General features: G+C 38.3%; 1 protein-coding gene across 1 annotated transcript in view; it reads right to left on the bottom strand.

Moving 5' to 3' along the window:
- Positions 1-19,223, bottom strand: part of ARHGAP15 (Rho GTPase activating protein 15) — a 711,497-nt gene that overhangs the window by 601,235 nt on the left and 91,039 nt on the right. The window contains exon 3 of the mRNA XM_005676179.3: positions 14,951-15,019. Coding sequence (XP_005676236.2) covers positions 14,951-15,019 — 69 coding nt within the window. The remainder of the gene's footprint in view (positions 1-14,950; positions 15,020-19,223) is intronic.

The following is a 19,223-nucleotide window of genomic DNA, read 5'->3' as shown; positions in this document are numbered from 1 at the left end:
CTACGGGATTTCCCAGGCAGGTACACCGGAGCGGCTGCCATTTCCTTCTTCAGGGGAACTTCTGGACCCATGGATGGAACCCACATCTCCTGTGTTAGCGGAGGATTCTTGACCACTGAGCTACCAAGGAAACCCTAGGGATCATCATCTCTGTAAACACTGATAATTTTGATACATATAATCTATTAATATCCACCAAACTGAGACAGGCCTCAGGCCTGAACTGGAGAGAACCCACCAGAGCAGTGGAACCTGTGAAAATTTCTGTTATGACTAACCTACTTCCTGGGAGAACTTTGTATTGAATCTCTGTAACTACACACATGAGCTACTATAATTTCAAATAGATTTTGCATTAACGCTTTTCCAATTTAGTAATTAGACACATTATATTTTTTTGAACTTTTGATTGATCACAGTACTTTGTTGATAATCTTGTTTTTGATAATTTCTATTATAAAGCACAGAAGGAGGATATCTGGTTACATCATATTACCCCCTAATGATGTTTCTCTTCCTTTTTAAATCTCTTAACATTTCCACTATTCACAGAAATAGAAATTTTGTGTATTTTTTCCATTTTCTTTTTAAAATTATTTTTATGTTTCTATCTTTAAAATAAAAAATGTATATATTTAATGTGTACAACCTGATATTTTGATTTACATATACATAATGAAATGTTTGGGCTTCCCTGGTGGCTCAGTGGTAAAGAATCTCCCTCCAGTGCAAAAGGTGTGTTCGATTCCTGAGTCAGGAAGATCCCCTGGAGAAGGAAACAGCAACCCACTCCAAAATTCTTGCCTGGGAAATTCCATGGATAGAGGAGCCTGGAGGGTTACAGTCCAGGGCATTGTAAAGAGTTGGACATGACTTAGTGACTAAAAAAAACAACAGCAGTGAAACCATTACTATAGTCAAACTACTTAACATAGTCATTTCCTCACATAGTTACCTTTTTAAAATGTTTCTCTGGTGAAAGCATGTGAGCTCAACTCTCATAGCAAATTTTCAGTGTACAACACAGCCTTATTAACCGATATAATCACCCTACTGTACAGTCAATCTCTAGAACTTAGTCATCTACAGAACTCCACTGGCTTTCCCTCTCTTGCTCTGCTTTCCTCTTTGGGACTCACTGCTTACATTTTTTTCTTCTCAGTTTCCAGTTATTTCTGTATCGACTCTAGCTTTTTTGCTACATCAGATCTGCTGACCATGTGTGTGGTCTTGTAGTGGAAGAGAAACAAAAACAAAGGGAAAAAAATCACCTTCAAAATTTAGCTTTTCTAAATATCATATACAGTACTAATTTAAAATATAAATGCTTAATTTCAAATGGCAACCCACTCCCGTATTCTTGTCTGGAGAATCCCTTGGAGGGAGGAGCCTGGTAGACTACAGTCCATGGGGTTGCAAAGAGTCGGACACGACTGAGCTACTTCACTTCATTTCACTTCAATTTTAGGGCCATCTTACATATAGCTGGAAAATGAACTATGATGCTCTTGGAGACATGAAATATAAAATCTGTGTGTAACAAAGATACATAGTTAAGTGTGTGCATACTTTTAGAAAGTGGTAAACCAAAATTTTCAAGTTGAAAACAATAATTACATGAAAAGGAGAATAAAAGAAAAACGATGCTGCATCATACATGAGAGGTGCCTATAAAGGAGTAATTAAGCATTCTTAAAGATCAGGAAAAGCTGGTCTTGACTTCAGGTCTTAAAGTTAGGCATGGTTTGCTGAATGCAAATTATTTATACCCTGTAGTGTATGTTGTACATTGCTTTCATGGGTTTTCTCCTTCATTTACTCTCAGGATAAGAGAATATGTTGTGCTCTGGGGTTCTGCTGAATGTCTTGAACTGGTTTTCAAATGCTGGGTTTGGCAAAGTACATATTATGTTTTGCCAAATGCATTTCCCCATCATTTTAAACCCCTGTGTATTTCAAGGGAAATTTTACCCACATGTCTCTGATTTATTTACCCTTAACTCATCAAAATATCATCTTGAATAAGCTAGCATTTGATGTTTAAGAACCCCCTTAGCCTTTCATCTTGTGACCAGTGTGTTTCATTTGGTCACCATCAAAAAAATCCAGGTTCTATTTGGGAAACAGGCTGATGAAGGCACTTCTTTCTGTCTCAAGAAATTCAGTCTTTTGGAGCTTTTCCTGTACAAATGCATCTCCTTTCCCTTCCTTTTTTCTCTCTTCCCTGAATTCTATTTCTTCGTGCCATTGATGCAAATACGGTGTTCTTTCTTTAACTCTTTTTGGGATTCAGTGAGAATGGCCTTCTTGGTTACTGTCTGGGAAATTTATTAGCATAATTCAATTGTTTTGTTATAACTAGTTTTGGTCAAGGCAATAGGGAAGACAAGATTGCTCAATGTTAATAACCCTTTTCATTGTTGTTGTGTGAATGTTCTTCTGTATTGTAGAGTTAAGTGAATTTCAAATGTAGGCCTTGATGGGAAAAGTTACTGTAATCTGTTTTTGTATTTTAATGGATTCTGAACTCCTTACCATTATCTGAGAACTGTCTCCCTCTACCCACATTTCCAGATTTATATTCCTAGTCAGCCTACCACTTCCCTGGTGGCTCAAACGGTAAAGCATCTGCCTACAATGCGGGAGACCCGGGTTCAACAGCTGGGTCAGGAAGATCTCCTGGAGAAGGAAATGGCAACCCACTCCAGTATTCTTGCCTGGAGAATCCCATGGACGGAGGAGCCTGGTAGCCTACAGTCCATAGGGTCGCAAAGAGTCAGACATAACTGAGCGACTTCACTTTTCTTTCTTTCTTTTCTAGTCAGTGCAGCATTCATGCAGTTTTTCCAAGATAACAACTTTGTTCTGACTTCCAGACCTCTGTACTTGCTAGCCCTTCTGTTTGCAGCATCCTTCCAGTTATTTGCTTAACAAACTTTATTCACCCTGTAAATCTCAATTTAAATTGCTCTTTCAAATCATGCTTTTATAAATACTTAATCCAAAGTAGGCTCTCCCTCTCTCATAGAAACTTGTTTGTCTGCTGTCATAGTATGTTGTGTAATTTACATGTATAGAATTATGATTTTCTTTATTTGTTTAATATTTCTCTTCACCCCTGGACTGACAGGCCCTCCAGAAAAGGACATGACTATTTAGCGTATCATATCACACCCAAACCTAGCACAGGGATGGCCTCAACCAATACTGGAGTTAACACACTCCTACGCAACACTGTAAAATCTATATGCTGATAACATTTTGTAAATGGAAATAAATAAAAAAATAAAAAACACTCTTGTTTGAGTAAAGGAAGGGCACATAAAGCAATGAAAACTTGGAGATGGTTTGTATAAGGGTTCTTAAATTATATAGCATTATTAATATACTACCATCTTGAAGATTTGGGAGAGTGCTTTTTCCAAAAACTTAATTTTTATCTTAACAGAGTAGAATTTTGAAAGATTAAAGAGCTTTTGGTAGTTTTTTTTTTTTTTTTTTTTGCAATTTAAGGAAAGCACAGCCTAATCAATAGAATGATTCCCCCCAAAGAGGCTGTCCTTTGTTTTAACATAAGAAATGTTGTATGCTCACAATGTCTTTCATCCTTAAAGCCCTCACAAGTATTAATTAATCCACAAAATGATATCTGGCTCCAAAAGGTAGAATCTGTGACTTAAGGTTTATCTGCAAAAGCCTGCTTTGCCCTCAAGCCATGGCAACTTCCTGAGCTCTGGCCTGCAAATCCTTCCAGCTCAGGAGGCAGCAGATGATTCTCTAAAACCTGCCACAGGCTTTTGACTCCTGCAGGGTTATCCCCAGACATGCCTTATACACTTTTGATAAACATAAAGATGATAAAGATTTAACATGCTATAAACAGGGTTATTTTTCTTGACTATTTCATTAAAGGAAAAAGGGGAAATGCCCTGAAAATAATTAGGTCTCACAAAGAGTTATAATGAGAAATATACAAGATCAGGAAACAAACACATATTAGTACATTTGACGTTTCATGTTTAAAATCTTGACTGTTTTACAGAGCTGGTTAAGAAACAACACAGCTTCTCAGAAAATAATTTAGTCTCTTGCATTGATAGCATATGGATTTGCATACCAAGTGGCATAAGTGACGTCAGCTGTCAGTGAACTGGGTAGTTTGTACCCTGAGATTTTAGGCTCCAACTAGGAATATATTTTTTCCAGTATTCAAAAGAAATGCATCATGTTGCTGTTTAAACATGTTGATTGCAACTTCTTTTTTAAAGGGGAAGTTAAGTGGTAAATTATGGTTACTGAAGGGTGACAGCATCTAGGGGATCATCCACCATAGCAGACTCCACTCTCAGAAAGTGAATTATTTTCCTCCAAAAGGAGTGGGTGGAATGGGATACTTTTGGTCAGTTAGGCTTAAAGCCAAAGGCTCTCATGATTGCTGGATAATGTTCAAAGAATTTCTAAATATGAGAGATAAAGGAAATGAGATTTTTAGCACAAAATGTGGGATATAAATAAGCTCAAAGACCCAGATGGTAAAAATAATGAGTAATAACATCTACTTAAAGGAGTTTACTGTTTTCTAAAGTGTTTTGGTACATGTCGTTTTATATATGGTAGCTCATCCTGGTAGGTATTGGCGAGGAAAGCCACTGCAAGAACTTACGGATGACTACAGAAGCAACCCTGAGGCAGGGTTGGGGGAAAGAAAGAGAAATGTAGAGACGGAAGGAAGGGACGTGTCAGACTGTGGAAAAAATATTTGAATCTAGGTTAAAAATAAGTATACAGTTTTATTAGGCAAATATAAAAGCAGCTTTATAGGTTCTGGAAAAATAATTCAAGTTCTGATGTAAACAGTAATGGATAATTAAAAATCAATACAAACTTGTTAGAAGGAATTGGTGATTATTTTCTCATTGTCTATCATAATGGAGTAGTTCATAAGTCAAGACTTGTAGGGAAAAGGTAAACATTTCTATCTTTAAAATAACATTAAATAAGCAATTTAATTCAAGTAGAGACTGATGAATAAAAATTGAATCTAACCTCTGTTCACAAGGGAGAATGAGAGCTTAATAAGTACTCATAGAAAGGATCCAGGGAACCCCAATGCAGGCATAGAAAGTAGATTAGTCGGTAGTTCCAATAGAGTTTTTAGAGCTTGTGTGTGTGTGTGTGTGTGTGTGTGTGTGTGTGTGTGTGTGTGTGTGTGTGTGTGTAAACAGAGAGATTGAATAGAAATGCAGGGAAAGAGATTTACAGACACTGAAAGCTAAAGAGATCAACAAACTACTGTTTTTTTTCCTTTTATCTAGCAGTAGTTCCCAATGCCACTTTTCCAAGTTTATCTGATCTAGAATAGTGTATTAAGCATATAGATATATTTTTTCTTAGTTACATTATCCATAATTTGAGATCTTTTAAAACTAAGTTTAATTTATTGAGAATCGAGGCTGCAGAGTCAAGGCATATAACTACCAGCCAACAAACCAACAAATAACCTTGAAGTTAGGAAGGTACATTAAGAAAACTTTCTGGAGTATTTTAATTCTTTCAACATTAGCCCATGCTTTATATATAGGCATACCAAAAGTGTACCATTAGTTATTGGTTAAATTTAAGTAATAATCATAATTTTAATTTTTAATTCATAATTAATACACATATATAAAAATTTGAAAGTTTATGGCATTTTTCAAATATAATCTCATATATATTCGCACATATAAAATTACATATAATTTCATACATATTTATATTACATACACACACTCATATAGCTTCATTTTCAGTTTAACTTTTGCCATGTTTCATCAAACACTTCAGAGAGACATTTGCATGTGCTATACTTAAAATAAAGCATTTTATTTATATGCACTTTATTTGTTCTGTAAGGCAAATGTATACAAAAGAAACACCATTACTTTTCTATTCACTGTACAGCTATACTGTGCCAGGCGTTCCATGAAGTTTTAATAATAAAACAGTGAGTGAAGCATAGCTCTCCCCTCAAATACCTTACAGCGCAGTAAGAGAGATATAAAAGGAAACAGGCAATTTCAATGTGATCAGAGATAGAGTCAATTTAGAGACAGAGGCAGGGAAAGCTGCCTCAGAAAGGCAGAATCAAGAAGGGCTACCTGATTCAAAGTTGAGGAATCAAAGAAATACTTTCCAGGGAAAATGTTCTCTAAGTTGAAACCTAAGTGGTCAATTTTGAAAACAAGATATTGTTATATCTAATTAAATTTAAAAAATCTCTTTCACTATGATTAGCAGTCATATATGTATTAATCTCTGAAATCAATGATATTATTTTAATAAATCTTTAATATCTTATTAAACCAATGGACATGTGTGTCTTTTACAAACAAACACTAGTGCCAGAAACAATGTAAGGGGAAGTATGATATAATAAAGAAAATACAAGTCATGACCCCTAACTAAAAAGCATTTATAGTCTAGCCATGGAACAAGTCTATTACCCATGAAATAAGAGTGGACAACACAAAAGAGTGTTGAGATGAAGGAACTATAATTGTTACAGAAAATCCGAGCTCTTTCAGGGTAAGAGTCATGTCTTAATCATGTTACTATTGCTGGCTTGAGGGTATGTATTTGGCAGTAGATAATAAATAAGGTAAATCAGGGCTGTGAGAAAGTCTATAGACTTGATGCTATAGAAAATAAGAAGCTGCTGCAAGTTGTGACTAGGAGAATGAAATAATGAAGCTTCTATTTAAAGAAGGCTGGTGTGGAATTACTGCAGAATCAGTGGGAGAGGTGTGGTGGAATACAGTGGGGTGAGGCCAGAGCACTGAAAGGCCTGGGGAACACGTGCCTGCACATATGGAAAAAAGGTGAGAACATCATACCCACTCTGGAGAAAACACTTCAGAAAATGTTGACTTACATGAAGGGTCGTAGAGTAAATAAAGGATCCAGAGAAAACGTGTTCTCAGCCTAGATAAATGTTCACTACTAACAGGGATATGGTAGATTAGGAATTTGGGATTAACATGTACACACTGTGTGTGTGCTAAATCGCCTCAGCTGTGTTCGACTCTTTACAACCCTAGGGACTGTATAGCCTCTGTCCATAGGATTATCTAGGCTAGAATACTGGAATAGGTTGCCGTGCACTTCTCCAGGGGATCTTCCTGACCCAGGGATGGAACCCAGTCTCTTACGTCTCCTGCATTGCCAGAAGGGTTCTTTACCACTAGCACGACCTGGGAAGCCCCATGTACACACTACTATATATAAACTAGATAATTAACAAGGACCTTCTATATATATATAGTACAGGGAATGCTGATTAATGTTCTGCAGTAACCTAAATGGAAAAATAATTTGAAAAAGAATATATAGATATACCTGAATCATTTTGCTATACACTTGAAGCTAATACAACATTGTTAATCAACTACACTCCAATATAAACTAAAAAAAAATTAAAATTAAATGTGAACAAAAATTTTAAAAGTGTCTTCTCTATTAAAAAGAGGTAACTTGTTCTTTTAAGTAAGCATAAAAATAATGGTAGGGTCAATGGAAATAGAACTGAATTTGAGAAGAAGGTGATGATGGGTTCAACTTGAAATATTTCACATCTAGAGTGACCTAAGATATACTAGAACAAATGACTAAGTAACATTTCAAGATATATGATGAGATAATGAAGAGAAAATACACAAGTATGCATTGGTGTATTATAAGCCTGGAAGTAAAAAAAAAAAAAAACGTCATTAACTATCTCATTTATCTCATAACTATCTCATTTGTGCATTCAGTTAACACACATTTACTGAAATTTTATTACGTTCTTACAGTTATTATAATCATGGGAATCAAGATCTAAACATAGGCGACAACAGGCCTGCTCCCACAGAACACTCTAAGGAGACGACAAACAAAAAGAAAATGCAGAGTATGCCACATGGTGATAAGTTGTATGGAGAAAATTAAATTAGGGTAAGAGAAAAGGAGTGTGGACAGAAATGGTGGTTGTCTTAATTCGTTCATTTGTATTCAGGGGAGACTAGAGAAGAGCTATTTTAAAAGGTGATATTTGAATAGAGATGCAATGAAAAGGAAGGAAAAAGGCTTACAAATTTCTGGGTGCCAAATGAACTATTCTGTACCAGACAGAACAAAGAGCAGGTGAAATGGCCCTAAGGAAAAAGGAAAGAGGTCATCTTGGCTGGAGCAGAGTGTCGGGAGAAGAGAGGAAAAGGTGAAGCACAGAGATGGCTGGGTCCTGTAGAAGCTGGAAAGTAACTTCATCTCTTTCAGGTTTTACCCTGGAGACACCGAAATCAGAGAGGTATTTGAGCCAAAGCGTGACATCAACTAACTTACATTTTAACAATCTCACGCTAGCTGTTGTATCAAAAATTAAAAAAAATAGAAAGCAAGAGTGAAAGCTATTAGGAAGGCGTTATAATAAACGTTACCATATGAGCCACCAGGGAAGCCCAAAGTCTTCTCTGGTAGCTCAGGCAGTAAAGAATCTGCCAGCAATGCAGGAGGCTGAGGTTCGATCCATGGGTTGGGAAAATCCCCTTGGAGAAGGAAATGCAACCCACTCCAGTATTCTTGCCTGGAAAATTCCATGGATAGAGAAGCTTGGTGGGCTACGGTTCATGGGGTCTCAAAGAGTCGGACATAACCGAGCAACTAAAGCATACACACTTAATAAACTAGGAGATGAATGACATAGCATAAAGGTGGGAGAAAGTGAAATGATTCTAGGTGGATTTTAAAGACAGAGTAAATGGGGTTCTTTGGTGTTTTAGTTTATGTAATGAAATAAACAAAAGTCAACGATGACTAACAGTTTTGACTGTAGGACCTAGAAGAATGGAGTTACAACCTGTGAAATGGAAAAGACTGTGAGAAGCAGGTCTGGAGGGAAATCAGAATTACTTTTGGAGGTTAAATTTGAGATATAGATATATAAATGAAAATGCCACAATGTACAGTATTGTAGTTTAGGGCAACGACAAGGGAAATCCTGAAGACTGAATATTAGAAGTGGTTAGTATAACATAGTATATGAAACAACAACATTGAAATGAGATTTCTTAGTGAATAAATGTAGACAGAAAGAAGAAAAGGTTAGAGTTGATCTCCAAGATGAATGAGAACCAGAAAAGGAGATGGAAAGTCAGTGGCCACTTAATTATTTGGATATCCAAAAGACAGCAATTTCCTGGTAGTCATGTGAGGAAAATGTTTCCAAAAAGTTATTAATTGGATTAAATTCTGAGATAGATGTTCTAAGGAGAAAACCAAAACTTTACCAACATGTGCCCATGTTGGTACGAACTTTAGTAACATGAAAGTAACAGACGACCTTGTTAAGAGGTGAGTGGTTGGGATAAACGCCTAAATGGAGTTGCTGCAACAAGTAAAAGGAGGGGAGAAATTAGGGACATTAAGGTAGAAAATAATTTAAAGAATTTTTTATTCTTAAGTAAAACAGAATAACGAAGCAATTACTAGAGTGGACATAAGTGACCTAAAACATGCCAAGTGAAGGAATCATAGAACTGAGCCAAGAAAAAAAATCATTTTAAACTGGAAGCATGTTGACTAATACGAAGTACAAGAAGAATAAGCAAGGAGAAAGGGGGCATTGTATTTATCAAAAAGGAGATCATTAATAAAAAGAGAGTTACATATCAAAAAGTTTGTGTTTATGTGTTTTTAAGGATTACATCAAGGCTGTATATTGTCACCCTGCTTACTTAACTTATATGTAGAGTACCTCATTAGAAATGCTGGGCTGGAGAAGCACAAGCGGGAATCAAGATTGCTGGGAGAAATATCAATAACCTCAGATATGCAGATGACACCACCCTTATGGCAGAAAGTGAAGAAGAACTAAAGAGCATCTTGATGAAAGTGAAAGAGGAGAGTAAAAAAGTTGACTTAAAGCTTAACATTCAAGTAAGCCAGAAAGAAAAAACCAATACAGTATACTAATGCATATATTTTTGGAATTTAGAAAGATGGTAATGATAACCCTGTATGTGAGACAGCAAAAGAGACACAGACGTATAGAACAGTCTTTTGGACTCTGTGGGAGAGGGAGAGGGTAGGATGATTTGGGAGAATGACATTGAAACATGTATAATATCATATATGAAACAAATCGCCAGTACAGGTTCGATGAATGATACTTGGATGCTTGGGGCTGGTGCACTGGGACGACCCAGGGGGATGGTATATGGAGGAAGGAGAGAGGGGTGTTCAGGATGGGGAACACGTGTATACCTGTGGCGGATTCATGTTGATGTATGGCAAAACCAATACAATATTGTAAAGTAATTAACCTCCAATTAGAATAAATAAATTCATATTGAAAAAAAAAAGCTCAACATTCAGAAAACTAAGATCATGGAATCCGGTCCCATTACTTCATGGCAAATGAAGTAATGTGACCCCATGATGGGGTAACAGTGAAAACAGTGGCTGACTTTATTTTTCTGGGCTCCAAAATCACTGCAGATGGTGACTACAGCCATGAAATTAAAAGACGCTTGCTCCTTGGAAGAAAAGTTATGACCAACTTAGCATATTAAAAAGCAGAGACATTACTTGTCAACAAAGGTCCATCTAGTCAAAGCTGTGGTTTTTCCTGTGGTCATGTATAGATGGAGGGTTGGACTATAAAGAAAGCTGAGCACTAAGAATTGATGCTTTTGAACTGTGGTGTTGGAGAAGACTCTTGAGAGTCCCTTGGACTGCAAGGAGATCCACCCAGTCCACTCTGAAGGAGATCAGTCCTGGGTGTTCATTGGAAGGACTGATTTTGAAGCTGAAACTCCAATACTTTGGCCACCTGATGCGAAGAAAGATTGAGGGCAGGAGAAGAAGAGGACTACAGAGGATAAGATGGCTGGATGGCATCACCGACTCAATGGACATAGGTCTGAGTGGACTCTGGAAGTTGGTGATGGACAGGGAGGCCTGGCGTGCTGTGGTTTAAGGCGTCACAAAGAGTCAGACATGACTGAGCAACTGAACTGAACTGAATTGAAGATATCTCTAAGACATCTATAAGTTATTTATATCTACATCATTTTTTTATGTTTTGTAGGATGTTTGAGACACTCTTAATTGTCATTAGGATACAATGATAAACAACAAGAAGATTAAAAAAAAACTTGCTCTCACTCTTAGAATCTACAGATAAGGGATTAATTTTTCCTTAAAAATGTCAAAATTCACAGTAAGTGCCTGATAAGCCAATGTCAGATCCATGAATCAAGGCAAATGGGAAGTGGTCAAACAAGAGATGGCAAGAGTGAACAGCGACATTCTAGGAATCAGTGAACTAAAATGGACTGGAATGGGTGAATTTAACTCAGATGACCATTATCTACTACTGCAGGCAGGAATTCCTCAGAAAAAATGGAGTAGCCATCATGGTCAACAAAAGAGTCTGAAATGCAGTACTTGGATGCAATCTCAAAAGTGACAGAGTGATCTCTGTTCGTTTCCAAGGCAAACCATTCAATATCACAGTAATGCAAGTCTATGCCCCAACCAATAATGCTGAAGAAGCTGAAGTTGAATGGTTCTTTGAAAACCTACAAGACCTTTTAGAACTAACACCCCCAAAAAGATGTCATTTTCATTACAGGGGACTGGAATGCAAAAGTAGGAAGTCAAGAAACACCTGGAGTAGCAGGCAAATTTGGCCTTGGAATGCGAAATGAAGCAGGGCAAAGACTAATAGAGTTTTGCCAAGAAAATGCACTGCTCATAGCAAACACTCTCTTCCAACAACATAAGAGAAGACTCTACACATGGCCATCACCAGATGGTCAACACCGAAATCAGATGATTATATTCTCTGCAGCCAAAGATGGAGAAGCTCTATACAGTCAACAAAAAAAAAGACCGGGAGCTGACTGTGGCTGAGATCATGAACTCCTTGTTACCAAATTCAGACTGAAATTGAAGAAAGCAGGGAAAACCACTAGACCATTCAGGTATGACCTAAATCAAATCCTTTAGGATTATACAGTGGAAGTGAGCAATAGATTTAAGGGACTAGATCTGATAGATAGAGTGCCTGATGAATGAACTATGGAATGAGGTTCATGACATTGTACAGGAGACAGGGATCAAGACCATCCCCATGGAAAAGAAATGCAAAAAAGCAAACTGGCTGTCTGGGGAAGCCTTACAAATAGCTCTGAAGAGAAGAGAAGCGAAAAGCGAAGGAGGAAAGGAAAGATATAAGCATCTGAATGCAGAGTTCCAAAGAATAGCAAGAAGAGATAAGAAAGTCTTCTTCAGCAATCAATGCAAAGAAATAGAGGAAAAGAACAGAATGGGAAAGACTAGAGATCTCTTCAAGAAAATTAGAGATACCAAGGGAACATTTCATGCAAAGATGGGCTCAATAAAGGACAGAAATGGTCTGGACCTAACAGAAGCAGAAGATATTAAGAAGAGGTGGCAAGAATACACAGAAGAATTGTACAAAAAAGTCTTCATGACCCGGATAATCACGATGGTGTGATCACTCATCTAGCTCCAGACATCCTGGCATGTGAAGTCAAGTGGGCCTTAGAAAGCATCACTACGAACAAAGCTAGTGGAGGTGATGGAATTCCAGTTGAGCTATTTTAAATATTGAAAGATGATGCTGTGAAAGTGCTGCACTCAATATGCCAGCAAATTTGGAAAACTCAGTAGTGGCCACAGGACTGGAAAAGGTCAGTTTTCATTCCAATCCCAAAGAAAGGCAATGCCAAAGAATGCTCAAACTACCACACAATTGCACTCATCTCACACGTTAGTAAAGTAATGCTCAAAATTCTCCAAGCCAGGCTTCAGCAATACGTGAACTGTGAACTTCCTGATGTTCAAGCTGCTTTTAGAAAAGGCAGAGGAACCAGAGATCAAATTGCCAACATCCGCTGGATCAACGAAAAAGCAAGAGAGTTCCAGAAAAACATCTATTTCTGCTTTCTTGACTATGCCAAAGCCTTTGACTGTGTGGATCACAATAAACTGTGGAAAATTCTGAAAGTGATGGGAATACCAGACCACCTGACCTGCCTCTTGCGAAATCTGTATGCAGGTCAGGAAGCAACAGTTAGAACTGGACATGGAACAACAGACTGGTTCCAAATAGGAAAAGGAGTACATCAAGGCTGTATATTGTCACCCTGCTTATTTAACTTCTATGCAGAGTACATCATGAGAAACACTGGAATGGAAGAAACACAGGCTGGAATCAAGATTGCCAGGAGAAATATCAATAACCTCAGATATGCAGATGACACCACCCTTATGGCAGAAAGTGAAGAGGAGCTAAAAAGCCTCTTGATGAAAGTGAAAGAGGAGAGTGAAAAAGTTGACTTAAAGCTCAACATTCAGAAAATGAAGATCATGGCATCTGGTCCCATCACTTCATGGGAAATAGATGGAGAAACAGTGGAAACAGTGTCAGACTTTACTTTTTGGCCTTCAAAATCACTGCAGATGGTGACTGCCGCCATGAAATTAAAAGACGCTTACTCCTTGGAAGAAAAGTTATGACCAACCTAGATAGCATATTCAAAAGCAGAGACATTACTTTGTCGACTAAAGTCCATCTAGTCAAGGCTATGGTTTTTCCAGTAGTCATGTATGGATGTGAGAGTTGGACTGTGAAGAAGGCTGATCACTGAAGAATTGATGCTTTTGAACTGTGGTGTTGGAGAAGACTCTTGAGAGTCCCTTGGACTGCAAGGAGATCCAACCAGTCCATTCTGAAGGAGATCAGCCCTGGGATTTCTTTGGAAGGAATGATGCTAAAGCTGAAACTCCAGTCCTTTGGCCACCTCATGCGAAGAGTTGACTCATTGGAAAAGACTCTGATGCTGGGAGGGATTGGGGGCAGGAGGAGAAGGGGATGACAGAGGATGAGATGGCTGGATGGCATCACCAACTCGATGGACGTGAGTCTGAGTGTACTCCGGGAGTTGGTGATAGACAGGGAGGCCTGGCGTGCTGCAATTCTTGGGGTCGCAAAGAGTCGGACACGACTGAGCGACTGAACTGAACTGAACTGAATTGAACCTTTACTTCACTGGAGAAGGAAATGGCAATCCACTCCAGTATTCTTGCCTGGGAAATCCTGTGGACAGAGGAGCCTGGAAGTCTATGGTCCATAGGGTCACAAAGAGTGGGACACAACCTAGTAACTAAATCACCACTACCACCTGTTACTCACACTCCTCTGTAATCCCTCCTCCTTAAGTATAGACTGAATTTAGTGACCAAGAGAATGTAGCAAAACTGATGGGATATCACTTCTATGATTAGGTTGCAAAAGATTCTATTTTTCACCTTACTAACAGACTGTATGGTGCTTCCCTGAGGCTCAAGTGGTAAAGAATCTGCCTGCAATGCAGGAGACTTGGGTTCAATCTCTGCATCAGAAAGATCTCCTGGAGGACAGCATGGCGACGCACTCTAATATTCTTGCTGGGAAACTCTCCTGGACAGAAGAGCCTGGTGGGCTGTCGCCTGTGGGGGTCACAAAGAGTCAGACGTGACTGAAGTGACTGAGTGCACGCAACAGATTCTCTTGCCTTCTAAGCTGGCGTGCTTTTAAGAAGAAAGCAAACACGCAAGTGGCAAGGAAGGAAGAGAAGCCTCTGGCCAAAGGCCTCAAAGGAATGAATCGTGCCAACAGCCGTGTGCTCGAGCTTCAAAACAGATTCTTCCCCATTCAAGCCTTCAGATGCTACCACAATTTTAGCTTAAACTTTGAGGGAAAACTTTTGAAAGACTCTGAGCCACAGGACCCTGCTAGCTTATGCCCAAATTTCAGACCGAAAGGAACGTGAGGTATATGCTGTCCTAAGTTGCTGAGTTCTGAGGTAATTTATTTTGTTGACAGTAGAAAAATAATACAGTACTGAAGTGAAATACTTACCAATTGTTCCAATGGAGGAATGACATCTTTCAAGACATGCTGTGAATGATTTCTTCTGTGCCGGGATATCTGAAAAAATAGTGACATTTGATAACAATTATAAAATTTATATTAAAAAACTTTAAATAAAAGAGCATAATTTTATAACAGTGCACATGAAAATCAGCATATTCAAATTCATTCAAAAGGTGAATAAAGTAAATTTAAATGGGAAGTAAATATTTTGGACATTAACTAATTTGGATAAAAGGTGTACTCAAAGATGGCTGGCTGCAATGATATCTCATATTCCATGTGGTCTCCTTACCCTTTGACCTTGATATCCTTCCTATCAAATGGTGGGGTGTATGCTGTTTCATTTTGAACTTGGGTGGATCTTTATACATGCTTTAACCAGAATACATGGCAGAAGTGACATATATGACTCCAAATATTAGAGTATAAAAATACCACTCACTCCCCGTTTGTTCTCTCGGAACCCTCCCAAATCATCCTCCTCTGCAGAAACGGCTCTGCTCCTGTTTGAACGTTCTTTCTGTTGTTGAAGGCTGGAGCCCAGTTCTCTGGGCATAGGAAGGATCTGCTCTCCTGCCTGCTGGGACCTGCAGAAAGGGGCTCCCAAGGCCAACACCCTTTCTTCCAGAGGAGGAGCTGAGATCTGGGTTTACTTTTATTTTTTCCATTTCGGGTGTACCCTTGGGGACAGGTAAGGAGGGAAGGTGAGGTCTCTAGGTGGTGTCGCGGTGTGATACTGGATACTGAATAATACATTTGCTGTTTTTTGTTAAAAAAGAAAAACAAAAAGTCACCATGTTGAGAGGAATCCCAAATTGACCCATTCAGAGAGACCAGTTTTCTAGCTGACAGACTAGGTGAGTTTCCAGCAGACAGCCAATATCAGCCACTGACCAAGTGAACAAAAAATACCTTCATGATTCCTTCTTCTAGGCATTGAATCCCCACAGCTTTCAGGCCTTCTCAGTAGAGATATCAAACACTGCAGTAGCTACTCCTATTGTGCTTTATCTGAATTTTTGACCAGATTCCATCAGCCAAAAAAAAAAAAAATAATAATAATAATTGTTTTACACCTCTATGTTTCAGAGGGATCTGCAATGCTGTAGAAGTAACTGGGACAAAATACTTAATATTGAAAAATTTGTATTTATGCTGTGTGTTTATAAACTTAGCTTCTTCAGAGTTAATGTGCTATTAATGTCCATGTCTTCCACCATTATCCATATATATATAAATATACAAAACACACAGTAAGTGTTTTCAGAACAAATTTTCTTTAAATGCCTTATCTTTTCTCCTGAAGAAGTATCATAGACAGATTCTATAGTAAAAAAAAAAAGGAATTTATAATTAAAAATCATATTTTAAATTTTAAATGAAAGCTCTCATTAATAGCATGATTTCACTATAAAGGGATTTTCCAGTACTTTGCATAAAGAAGAGAAGGTGGTGGGGCAAATCAGTAGGAAGAGAAAGAAAGAGACAGAAATTGAAGAGAAAGAGAGAGAGACATGAGAGTAAGGAATCTTTAAATTAGGCACTACATGTAGAAAATAATTTTGGATGATTTTGGCTCTGTTTACCAGCACATAAAACAGACTGAAAAGATCAATTTAGTCCCAGCTAAGATTGTGGTGGGGTTGTTGTTCAGTTGCTCAGTCATGTCAGACTCTGTAACCCCAGAACTGCAGAACGCCAGGCTTCCCTGTCCTTCACCATCTCCTGGAGCTTGCTCAATCTCATGTCCATTGAATCAGTGATGCCATCCAACCATCTCGTCCTCTGACCACCGCTTCTCGTCCTGCATTCAATCTTTCCCAGCATCAGTGTCTTTTCTAAAGAGTCAGCTCTTCACAACAGGTGACTAAAGTATTGGAGCTTCAGCTTCAGCATCAGTCCTTCCATGAATATTCATGAATGATTTCCTTTAGGATTGACTGGTTTGATCTCTTTGCAGTCCAAGGGAGTCTCAAGAGTCTTCTCCAATACCACAGTTCGAAAGCATCAGTTCTTTATGGCCCAACTCTCACATCTTTACATGAGTACTAGAAAAAACATAGCTTTAACTATACAGACTTCTGTCAGCAAAGTAATGTTTCTACTTTTTAATATATTGTTTAGGTTGATGATGGCTTTCTTCCAAGGAGCAATCATCTTTTCATTTCATGGCTGCAGTCACCATAGGCAGTGATTTTGGAGCCGAAGAAAATAAAGTCTGTCACTGTTTCCACTGTTTCCCCATCCATTTTCCATGAAGTGATGGGACTGGATGCCATGATCTTAGTTTTCTGGATGTTGAGCTTTAAGCCGGCTTTTTCACTCTCCTCTTTCACCTTCATCAAGAGGTTCTTTAGTTCTTCTTTGCTTTCTGCCATAAGGGTGGTGTCATCTGCATATCTGAAGTTACTGATATTTCTCCTGGCAATCTTTATTCCAGCTTGTGCTTCATTCAGCTTGGAATTCTGCATGATGTCCTCTGCATATAAGTTAAATAAGCAGGGTGATGATATACAGCCTTGACGTACTCCTTTCCCAATTTGGAAACAGTCTGCTGTTCCATGTCCGGTTCTGTTGTTTCTTGCCCTGCATACAGGTTTCGCAGGAGGCAGGTAAGGTGGTCTGGTAAGATTCTGAGGGAATTGTATTCCCAAAGAAACAAAGAGCCTGATATAAAGACCATGTGATTCTATTCAATCCCTGATTTCCATATTTGCTCCACAAAAGCAATTATGAAGGCAGTACAGCCTTCAAGGAGGCCATTCTCTTCTATGTCTTCTTCAGATGCGGTGTCCATGAAGGATGATGGAGAAGGAAGAGACTCCAGAAAGCCCAGCCAGAAACCCTGGAGAACAATGGTATGGGAAATTCTAGAAAGAAGAGCCAGTAACTGTTGCTACTGCCTGGACTGGTCTCACAGGACCTGACCAGGAGGGCTAATCATCACTTGCATCTGGTGACTGTTGGTTGTTTACCATTCTTTCCTTTATAAATGAGAGGATTTTTGTTTTTTGCTTATTTTCAGGTATCAATTTCTTGCCCTAACATTGTCTGTTAGATATGATGGAGAAAACAGGATGGAGAGCTTATTTTTCTAGTTTGACATTCTTAATCCCCTGGTGAAAATGTGGACCTGATACAGAAAGCTGTTTACCACCAGAGATTCTGGAGTTGGAGTTTAAGGCAGTAACTAAATGAGGCTTTTGGTTGTCTCCTTTGAGGAGGTGTGTGAGTTTATTCCTAAGTGTTGGAAGACAGGTGCAAATTGATATATGGATGGAGGAAGAATCTGGAAGTCTCTCACCAGATTCTGTCCTCTCCTTCCAGGGCACATTTCCAGACTGCATTACTCAGCTTCCTTTACAGCTGAGTGTCCATGTGAGTAGTTTAGACCAAAAACAAATGAGTAGAAACAGTGAGAACCACTTCCCTTTCAAGGCTATTGATCAGTGAGTGCCCCCCCCCCACCACACTCTCTTTCTTGGGGTACTAGCTGGGAATAAACATCGACCGAGGCCTTATGGGAGAATAAAAATGCAAGATGGGAGAATGCTGAATCACCAGGTCAAGAAAACCCAGCATAGTTCAGGAAAACTCAGTCTCTCTTATTTAGTAAACTTTATTTTGGAATAATTTTATATTAAGAGAAAAGTTGTAGTGAGAACAGAAAGTTCAGGTAGGAAATGTCCTTTGAACTTTTAAATAGTGAGGAATAAATTTCCATTTTGTGGAGCCATGACATATTTTAGATAATTTTATATTTGTTAGCATTACCCTAAGTAAGATAACCATAATTGATGGTTAGTTAGTGTTGAAATGAAAGATCTTCTGCATAAGAAAACTGTGAACAGAATAGCAGTTAATGGGGGAAATCCTAGAACCAAAACTTCATATCTGTTATTCTTTGATACTTCAGCTTTTCAACAGGAGGATGTATGCAAATATATATACATAGAGGCTTGAGATTTAAGCCTCTTAAAGAACTAGGAGTTTATTTTATGTGACTATATGTTTATAATTTAGTACTTTTAATTATTACTCATTATACTGGGAATTTAGTATTCATGTCCTATACTCAACTTACAATGGCGGGAGAATTCTGGGATAGAAGGAGTTTTCTTATTTAAGTAAATGAAATGTGGGGAAAAAAAAAACCCACAAATACAATTAGTGAATGACTGAAGCTTGGGAAACAAATTTTAATAGAAAGAAATTTGATCAGAAATGACCAGTTACTGAGCACATACCACCTTTGAGG

This window comes from Capra hircus, chromosome 2 (genome assembly GCF_001704415.2).
Source record: "Capra hircus breed San Clemente chromosome 2, ASM170441v1, whole genome shotgun sequence".
Lineage (NCBI taxonomy): Eukaryota > Metazoa > Chordata > Mammalia > Artiodactyla > Bovidae > Capra > Capra hircus.
The sequence above is the reverse complement of the archived record's forward strand: the minus strand, read 5'-3'. Positions and strand labels throughout refer to the sequence as shown.